The sequence below is a fragment of the Hibiscus syriacus genome, unplaced genomic scaffold (genome assembly GCF_006381635.1).
Source record: "Hibiscus syriacus cultivar Baekdansim isolate YM2019G1 unplaced genomic scaffold, ASM638163v2 tig00110418_pilon, whole genome shotgun sequence".
Lineage (NCBI taxonomy): Eukaryota > Viridiplantae > Streptophyta > Magnoliopsida > Malvales > Malvaceae > Hibiscus > Hibiscus syriacus.
Genome location: NW_024062730.1, coordinates 479,209 through 490,520, shown reverse-complemented (window position 1 = coordinate 490,520; position 11,312 = coordinate 479,209). Strand labels below are relative to the sequence as shown.

The following is an 11,312-nucleotide window of genomic DNA, read 5'->3' as shown; positions in this document are numbered from 1 at the left end:
TAGTTGAAGATTTATGGGTAAAGGCATATATTGTAAAACACCATTAACATTATCCCTGACCCTCCAAAACACAAATCTATCCAACATGATCAACATTAGATGATTTCATGGTTGTAACTAAACAACGAGATGCGAAACTAAGACCTGTTGCCGGATGGGGAAGGATGTCGTTGGATATAGGAACGGATGTCGCCGGAGAGAGTGATAGATGGAGAGGAATTGCGATTTAGGGATTAGTTTATGATTTCAGTGTTATATACCCAAAATTTCAGTGTTGTGATTTACAGATTCTCGTTGCGATTTACGGATTATCGTTGCGATTTACAGATTCTCGTTGCGATTTACGGATTATCGTTGCGATTTACGGATACGCGTTGCGATTTACGGATTATCGTTGCGATTTACGGATACGCGTTGCGATTTACGGATACGCATTGCGATTTACGGATACGCGTTGCGATTTACGGATACACGTTGCGGTTTACGGATACGCGTTGCGATTTACGGATACGCGTTGCGATATACGGATACGCATTGCGATTTACCCATACGCGTTGCGATTTACGGATACACGTTGCGATTTACGGATACGCGTTGCGATTTATGTGTTCGCGTTGCGATTTTCATATTCGCGTTGCGATTATGGAAAATCGCAATGCGAATTTGTACTATCGCATCGCGATTTTCAAGAATCGCGTTGCGATTCTGGAAACTGATTTGCGATTCTGGGGATCGCGTTGCGATTTTTATTTCGCGTTGCGATTTTGTTGGTCATTTTGGCAAATCCAAAAAAAGTTGGTTAAAATCGTATATTATAACTTTTTTTTGGTCACTGAGGCGATTTTCTCTTATTATAAAACCTCTTATTCAAGACGAGAGAAATGATGAGACCTCTCTCCTATTATCTCTCTTCTACCTCCTCGTGGAGAAAAGATCTTAACACCAATCAACTATCATTCTTCTACTTGTTGCTACTATTCAACTAAATCAAAAGAGATAAATCATTTACAATTATTATACTCTTTATTACGTCAATAATATATATATATATATATATATGATATTTAATATCATCACTCAAAAAATCATATCTATCAATCATTCACACCATCAGAATCAGGTAGGGGGAGTTGGTCATTTTCTATCATTTCTCTCTGTAGCTTGACCTCCACAATGAGCAGTCAAACTATTAAAATCCCCTATGAAAAGGGCTTATGACCGGCATTGGTTGATGCTTCGCTATCCATGGGTGAATCAGCTTTGGCATGGCACGTTAAATTGAGAACCACGACATCATGAAGCAGTCGTTTCGAAACATGGAGTGGCTAGTACCAATATTCATGATTGGTGTGTTTAATCAGTGGGCACACAGTGAAGTTTATGTGTAAATATCTCAAATGATATTTAGGATTTTTAGTTAGATATTTTACCCTCATTTTTCATTTCATGATTGGTTGCTTTACTTTTTCTTTTTAAAGATTATAACCAAAAGGCAACCATTATCTTAGATGTTCACTATATTACTGCAGAAGCCTCTTTGCTCTACCCCGGTTATTTTAATCTTAAATAATTTGGGTAATTTATTTTTTTTTCAAAAGTACGTTGATGTAAATTAACTATACAATGTGAAAGCTTTGTACAATTAAGTAGAATTATTTATGGATTTAAAATCTCAATGAGTGTTAGCACAAGTGATTGAGATTGAAGAATTTGAGTTTGTAAGGTTAAGTTCGAATCCTAACACTTTCATTTTTAGTAAGCAATCTCTAAAATCCTATGTAAATCACAATTGAATCTTAAGTATGCCCTAACCCTTGATTGGTAGAGCCACCCGTAACTAAACTTTTATGTACAAAACAAAGTATCGATTTCAAACATTTCTAACGAAAAATAACGAATTAAAAAAAGTTATTTTCGTTAAATTACATATTGGGCAGGTTTGGCATTATTTTTAAAAATTATTTTTAGGCATCATTTGGTAATGTTATCTAAGTACTTTTAGCTAAAAAGCTCGTTTTTACCGCAAAATCATTGTCAAACGGGTAAAAATTAAAAGAAAAATGGTAGAAAAGGTGGTTCCAAACCAACCGTAAAAAATATAATTTCTAGCTTTTTCATTCGACCTTTACGTTTAGAAGCAAATTTATATTTTTATCGTTACTACTGCATAGGCTGCACTCAATTATGTATTTACATTTTATTTTAATAATTTAATAGTAACATCCTTAAAAATTAGAGAAAATAACCTCAGTGGCCGAAAATGCCTTATAATATACGATTTTGACCAACTTTTTTTCGATTTACCAAAATGACCAACAAAATCGCAATGTGATCTCTAAATCGCAACACGATCTCCATTATCGCAAATCAGTTTCCAGATTCGCAACGCGATTTTGACTATCGCAATGCGAATATGTAAATCGCAACGCGATTTTGTCTATCGTAACGCGATAATACAAAATCGCAATGCAACGCGATTCTGACTATCGCAATGCGATAATACAAAATCGCAATGCGATTTTCCAAATTCGTTGCGATAGTCCAAGTTCACGTTGCGATAGTCCAAGTTCGCGTTGCGATTTTGGAAAATCGCAACGACTGGTGGTATTGCATTTGTTTCTTAAGAAATTTCTCTACAAAGATAGTATCCGCGCGGACGTGTCGAAGACACGTATTACCACGACCTATGTAAATCGCAACGCGATTCTGACTATCGTAACGCGATAATACAAAATCGCAACGCGATTCTGACTATCGCAATGCGATAATACAAAATCGCAATGCGATTTTCCAAATTCGTTGCGATAGTCCAAGTTCGCGTTGCGATTTTGGAAAATCGCAACGACTGGTGGTATTGCATTTGTTTCTTAAGAAATTTCTCTAAAAAGATAGTATCCGCGCGGACGTGTCGAAGACACGTATTACCACGACCACGACCACGACCACGAGACGGGGCGGCGGCGGCGGCGGTGCGCGAGAGTCTCCTTTGTTCTCTTCCACTCAACAAGGAAGTGGGAAATCCAAGCCTTAAATACCCATTCCCAATAGTGTTTCCAATACTATGTGGGATTGAGCATTGCAAATACTTGGGAATCTTTTACACTATCGCAACACATTCTTTATTGTTTCAAACTAAGATCTTACAAATGGCTTGGGAATGTTTTATACTATCGCAACACATTCTTTATTGTTTCAAACTCCACGTGAATTTGGAATAATTAAAATATAAACTTATTTTAGATTTTTCACTATCGTAACACTTTTTCACTATCGCAACAACACGTTTTTCAAACTCTCGCAACACATTTTAACTATCGCAACACATTTTTCAAAATCGCTTTGCGAATCTGGATATTCGCGTTGCGAATTTGGAAACTGAGTTGAAAAATTAGAGTTCGCATTGCGATTTTGTTGGTCATTTTGGCAAATCGAAAAAAAGTTGGTCAAAATCTTATATTATAAGGCATTTTCGGTCACTGAGGTTATTTTCTCTAAAAATTAATTTATTACTTTTAATAATTTATTTTAATTACTTAAAAGTAAATAAAATTTATTATTTATACACTAAAATATTAATAGTGAGATTATAAAATATATTTTTATTATATTTTTTATTTTTATTTTTATTTTTACTTTTTTATATTTTTATTATAGTTTAAATTGATATATTCATATATGATATTTGTTTTTGAATTTGTTATAGTTTAAATTAAATAATTCATATATAAGAGTAAATATAATTTAAATGTTATATTTATAATTTACATCATAATGTCTATAATGAATATTTTATCTTTTCAGACTCAATTTTTAACGACTATCTCTACTAACTAAAATTTAAACTGCACTTTTGAAAAACACTTTTAATAGTTCATTTTTATATTACTTTTTAAAGTCACATTTTAAAAGTAATTTAAAACGGATTTTTAAAAGAAAAGTGTTGTAAAATTAAATTTTTTAAATTGATTTTTCAAAAGTGTAATTTAAAATTTAATTTTTGAGATTGCTGTTAAAAAATGATTTTAAAAAGATAAAATATTTATTTTAGATATTATTTTTTAAATTAAAAATATAGTATTTAAATATATTTACAATTATTAATACTATGATATAAAATATATGAACTTAAATTATAATAAAAAGATATTTTAAAATAATTCATTAATAATATTTTTATATATGAAATATTTTTTTAAAAATATATTATCAATACTTTTTAATATTTGAATTTTAAAAAAGTATTTTAACTATTTTTATTTAACAAAAATCACTCATTTAAAATAAAATAATTTAAACAATAAATTTATTCTTTTTAACTATTCAAAAATAAAAAAGATATATATTATTAATAAGTTTTAAAAATATTATATATGAAACATATGAATTTAAACTATAATAAAAATATAAAAAATAAAAATAAAATATATAATTATAATAAAAATACATAATTACAATAACTCATTATTAATATTTTAATATATAAATCATAAATTTTATTTATTTTTGAGTAATTAAAATAAATTATTAAACAATAAATATTATTAAAGGAAGTTAGTATTAAATTATTGAAATAAAATATAGTTTTTTGTTAGATAAATTTTATATAAATATCTTCTTTCACGTATGTGATAAAATTTTAATCTATATAATCATACTAGAAAAGGAAATAAAGTGTGAAGTTAGTAGGAGGCCACGTCGACACAACTACTGACCATAAGCCGATCGGATGGAAGAGGGAAGTTACACGTCACTCAATCCAACACCACCACATAGTAATCTTAAATGGTACATTTCTTTATAATTTTATTTTATTTTATTATCTTGATTCATTTTTTTTTATGTTTTAATACTTTAATTTCAATACAGATAATATCAACAAATTTATTAAATCAAAATTTATTATTAGTTTATAACCCTAAATTGTTAAATGTAGATTTAAGTATTATTCTTTAATAAGTTTCATATGATTTATTTCAATTCTAGGGTAAATTACATGTTTAGTATCTGAACTATCAGTTTTATTTCGTTTTAGTACCTAAGCTTTCATTTATTTCAAAATCATACCAAACGTTTATTTTTTTATTTTATTTTAGTACCCCGCCATTAAAAACTTAACGAAAATATTGCACGTGACATTTTTATAGGTAAATTACATAATTCATTACTTAACGATTTTCTCTCCTATTTTGGTCACTGAAATTTAAATATTTTCAATTTAATTACACATCTTTCAAATTGCTCATATTTTAATCACATTAACTTATTTTATTAATAATTTATGTGACATTGCCTTTTTTTATTATTTTATTAATATATAATTAAAATAAGAAAGAATTAAATCTAAAAGTTAGAGCGATTAAATTAAGAGTAATTTGAAAGTTAAGTAATCAAATTAAAAAATTATACTTCAATGACCAAAATAGGAGTGAGAAGATAGTTGAATAACGAATGATGTAATTTAGCCATAAAAAGTAATATGTTGTAATAGTTCCACTAAACTTTTAATGACAAGATACCAAAATTGAAACAAAAAGTAAACATTATATATGATTTTAAAACAAATAAAAGTTTTAGGTGCTAAAAAGAAACAAAACATATAGTTTAAGTACTAAACTGAAGTTTACCCTATATTCTATTATTTCAGTAAAATTAAAATTTCAAAAATAATGAAATGTATTAAAATTAAAATTAAACAAATAAAAATAAAGAGACTTCTGCTGGTTGGTACAAGTTGAATACAAACGGAGAAAGTAAGATTGTCACTTGTTGGTTATGTGTGGTGGAGTGCTACGCAGCACAAATGATGATTGAATTTCAGGGTTTTTTTTAAGCGATCAAATATTACTCGATTCCTGAGTTATGGTGTGTATATGAAATACTATTAATTATTAGGGTAAAGTATAGTAAGGGTCACTAAACTTTTTGAAATCTTTCATTTAGGTTCCCCAACTTTTAAAAATTGTAATTCAATCTCTCAACATTTAGTCCGTTTGCAATATGGTCCTCGACGTAACTGACCGTTTGACGCTGTTACACTGTCGTTAGTACGTTTGTAAAATGGTCACTAAACTTTTCAAGAGCTTGCATTTAGGCCCCCCAACTTTTAAAACTTGCAATATAGTCCTTAATTTCATTCTAAACCCTAAATTCCTTTTCAATCTCGAATTTCCTTTTTTGCTTCTCTTTTCTCATTTTCAGCGTAACTTTTCAGTCGGAGATGCATGGGAAATTCTAATCTAACTTTGAATTATGTGGAGGTGTTGACTTGAATAAGGGTCCATTGAGAGAAGACCCGACCAAGGGACTATTGGGACCATCAATGATTCAAGGTGTAATGTTAGATACATGTCATCTCAGGTGAAGCATAGATGTTCGATGAAATGCTTGTGAGAAAAAAATGGGGTTAGAAATACAGAGTTGACAAATACTACTAAGATGAACTAAGTATCATTGTTGAAAGTCACCAACAAAACTGAAATTATTTTGTATAAATGACATAATTATTTCTTCGTTTAATCATTATGGTTAAAGATTTTCCAACAAATGATCAAATATAATGAAATCCCAAACAACGCATTCACCTTTCAGTCTCTTTCGCAACTCGAAAGACATCATGACAGGGTCAAGTAGCTGCTCCAAATATACTACCCTGTCATGACGCCTTTCGAGTTGCGTGCATGCGTAATTGTCTTCTAAAGCTAAAATTCAATACAATTCAACTGTAAATTTTCAAAACATGTAAAATAATCCAATTCGTTCACGATATATCATTCCCATAATCAACATGAACTTATTAAAAAGAATACGAGCTCACAAGACGCCGAAAACCACAGGTCGGATCAATAAAATTCCCAGTAAACTAGTACCAACAATCTCTCAGATTGGGCCTTGCGATTTCACTATGTCGATACTCACAACCAATTCCCTGATTTAAAGAAAAACCAAATAAGAATATATAAAAAATTAGCCTAGGACCCTATTTCACTTCTATTCTGATGGACTGAATATCTTTCAGAAGGAGTACTAAAAGTTTTGATTAAGAAGAAAGAAAATTATATGGATTTGGTTCAAAACTAACACTGAATATCTAGATAATTGACATACAGTTCCAGAAACATAAAAATTTCAACAAAAAAGCATAATGCGAGCTAAAAATGGGAAAGTGCGAAAAAGGAAAAGCTTACTTCCGGATAGCCCAAAAGAAAAAATAAATACCTTCTTGCAAGTGAGGGGAGAGACTAAGAAATAAACGCAATCGGTATTGCGTTCCAGAAATTCTTCCCCCATTTTATCTTTGTAAATAAAAAGCTGAAATACAAGCACTGCTTGGGGTTACAATTTTACATGGCGGAAAATTGAAGAACAAAAACCAAACAAGAGTGCATGTGAGCGAAAGAGACTGAGAGGTGAATGCGCTGTTTTTGATTTCATTATATTTGATCATCTGTTGGAAAATCTTTAACCACAAGGATTAAACGAAGAAATTATTATATGCCATTTATACAAAATAATTCCAGCTTTGTTGGTGACTTTCAACAATGATACTTAGTTCATCTTAGTAGTATTTGTCAACTCTGCATTTCTAACCCCATTTTTTCTCACAATCATTTCATCGAACATCCATGCTTCACCTGAGATGACTTGTATCTAACATTACAACTTGAATCGTGATGGTCCCAATAGTCCTTGGTCGGGTCTTCTCTCAATGGACCCTTATTCAAGTCAACACCTCCACATAATTCAAAGTTAGATTAGAATTTCCCATGCATCCCCGACTGAAAAGTTACGCTGGAAATGAGAAGAGAGAAGCGAAAAAGGAAATTAGAGATCAAAAATGAATTTAGGGTTTAGAATGAAATTGAGGGCTGTGTTGCAAGTTTTAAAAGTTGGGGACCTAAATGCAAGCGTCTGAAAAGTTCAGTGACCATATTGCAAATGTACAAACAACAGTATAACTGCGTCAAACGGTCGGTTACATTGGGGACCATATTGCAAACAGACTAAATGTTGGGGACTATATTGCAAATGAACTAAATGTTAGGGGATTGTATTGCAAGTTTTAAAAGTTGGGAGATCTAAATGAAAGCTTCAGAAAAGTTCAATGACTATTACATACTTTAACCTAATTATTATTATTACTAGTATCTATTTAAAATACTCTCAATCATTTAATAATTAACTTCAATTATCTTACGGTAATTACTGATGCTCAAAACCATAAACTCTAAAAATAACAACGATTCATTTATATTATTTATTAATTTCATAAAAATAATAGTATTAAATTATTAATGAATAATATTATTTATGTATTTAATATTGATATAATAATATTGTATTATTTTAGTAAAGATATTTAGAATACATTAATTAATATTTTTTAAAATATAATATAATACTATTACTTTAATGAATAATGAATATAATTTATAATATTTTTGCTTCAATAGAATGTACTAATCTTAATATGTTTATTAATGAAATTAATAATAAATAAATTATTATAGTATTTCAAAAATAATAGTATTAAGTTTTCATGATAAATAGTATTATTTATTGTATTTAATATTTGTAATGAATAATTTCTAAAAAAATTATAAACTAGTGAAAATTGATTTACACAACCTTCAAACACCGTAAAACATTTTTCAGGAAATATTGAAAAATGTTTTCCAAAAAATATAATTTATTTTATAAAAAATAATTTTCAAAAAATGTTTCAGTGAAACGAACATACCAAAAATATATCTATTGATATAGCTCAACTATTGTTTAATAAATACGTAGTTACTTTTATCAATAGATGTTGGTTTTAGTGATAAGAAACTTAATATCACCTACATAAAGTCTCGAGTTCAAATAATTACGTACGTAAAAAGTTCTTATTAAAAAATTATCTATCAAAATTAAGTATGAGACATATTAATCAAGATAATATCTTAAAATCGAATGTTCAACCAAAAAAAATTAGACAGTTACTTTTCACTGGTAGTATATTCTCTTCTCATAGGATTTTTGAGAATTTTCTCTGCTGCTTAATTTGTCTATTCTATGAACCAAGCAAAAAAAAAATAATAATATCATGTGACAGTTGTTGAATATATTTCAATCTTCATTCATAATTATCTATATCATTATTTTTTATTAGAAGTTATATTGATATATAGTATTGGTATTAAAATTAACATGAATATTAAAGTATTATATTTAATACGAATTCTTTTAAAAAGAATTGTATTGTCTACCAATCGAATTTAAACTATGTTGTAGGTAGATTTATATAATTAAATATATTTTTATATAATTTATATACAATCCAGTATAATTAGATATATTAACGTAATGATAATGGTAAGTATATGAATTATTAAGATATTATTATGAAATAATATATCAAATTTAAAAAATACATTTTATATATAATCCAATATTATAAATGGATTAATCCTAGGAAAAATAAGTTGGTATATCAAATATTCTAATATCCAATCCAAAATAATGATGCATAAATGGGTAAATTTCTGCATACAGGGTTCGGAGCTTATCAGGGCTAAAGTGAAGCCATAAACTACTAGCAAAAACAGAGAAGACCCAAAATTCCATAAGACAGGACGAATGAAAAAGAAAAGGCTAGTTCATCATGGTGTTATTCCTAATAACATGAGTGCAATTACCATTAAAAACCCTAGAATCCATTGATCATATTAAGAAAATAAAAAAAAGGCCACTACAGTATCATATCCCCACCACGAAGCCTCAGCACAAGGTGGAGAGTAGACTCTTTCTGGATATTGTAATCCGCAAGGGTCCTGCCGTCCTCCAGCTGCTTGCCGGCGAAGATCAACCTCTGTTGGCCCGGTGGGATCCCTTCTTTGTCCTGAATTTTAGCCTTCACGTTGTCAATCGTATCCGAGCTCTCTACCTCCAGGGTAATTGTTTTTCCTGTCAAGGTTTTGACGAAAATCTGCATGCCGCCACGAAGCCTGAGGACCAGATGGAGAGTCGATTCCTTTTGGATATTGTAATCCGCCAAGGTGCGGCCATCCTCGAGTTGTTTTCCGGCGAAGATCAATCGCTGCTGATCCTGAGGGATGCCTTCTTTATCTTGAATCTTAGCTTTGACATTATCTATGGTGTCGGAGCTTTCGACATCGAGAGTGATAGTCTTGCAGGTTAGGGTTTTAACAAAGATCTGCATACCGCCGCGGAGACGGAGGACCAGATGGAGAGTCGACTCCTTCTGGATATTATAGTCGGCGAGAGTCCTTCCATCTTCCAGCTGCTTCCCGGCGAAAATCAACCTCTGCTGGTCCGGAGGAATCCCCTCCTTATCCTGAATCTTGGCCTTGACATTGTCAATTGTGTCGGAGCTCTCGACTTCAATAGTAATTGTCTTGCCCGTTAGGATTTTAACAAAGATCTGCATGCCACCGCGTAGACGGAGGACCAGATGGAGAGTCGATTCCTTCTGGATGTTGTAATCCGCCAATGTGCGACCATCCTCAAGCTGTTTTCCGGCGAAGATCAATCGCTGCTGGTCCGGAGGGATGCCTTCTTTATCTTGAATCTTGGCCTTAACATTATCGATGGTGTCTGAGCTTTCCACCTCGAGGGTGATTGTTTTTCCGGTGAGGGTCTTCACAAAGATCTGCATATTCGACTACGAGCAAAAGAAGTAAACTTTAAAAACAATGACGAGCGAATTTTTATTTAGAAAGAGGGAAATAATTTGAATTATTTCTTTTAAAAATAAATTATATTTTATTATTAAATTCCACACTTATTAATATTTATCATTAATTTTATATATTAACTTGGATTTAATTATAGATTTGAATTGGTTTTGGACCTGATGGATAGGTGGAGCAAGGATAACCGTATCAATATAATTTAATAATTATTTTTGTACTTTACCCAATGTTTTTTATATATAGTTCGGGTCAACACTCTAATATCTTGCCTTTTGGGACAGTAAGAAGGTCATCGAATAGTGACTTTATCTTGATGGCTTCTGTTGAGCCTTAAAAGCCATCTTGTTTTTGTTCTCTTTTCGAAGTCTCAAGGATTCTATATAGGTATTGGGGTCCTGCCTGCCCATTGCCGTTAAAGAGCTTTGGAGGCAGAGGAAGTGGTCGAATTGTGAATTTGGACACTGTCAAACAAGAATTTTAATGTCGGATTCTGCATTTTGTAGGCACTTGAGCTTTTACCAAAAGTGGCGGCGGTGCTGGAGGTGGAGAATCTCCATAACAGGTCGTTCACACTAGACAAAAACTTTGGTCAGCAATTACCGGTTACACTAGTCAACAACG

General features: G+C 30.9%; 1 protein-coding gene across 1 annotated transcript; it reads right to left on the bottom strand.

Annotated features, from left to right (window-relative positions):
* Positions 1–9,712: 9,712 nt before the first annotated feature.
* On the bottom strand, positions 9,713–10,713 carry LOC120124346 (polyubiquitin-like). The gene has a single exon (XM_039143051.1). The coding sequence runs from the start codon at positions 10,652–10,654 to the stop codon at positions 9,728–9,730; it is 927 nt and encodes a 308-aa protein (XP_038998982.1). The 5' UTR covers positions 10,655–10,713; the 3' UTR covers positions 9,713–9,727.
* Positions 10,714–11,312: the final 599 nt, after the last annotated feature.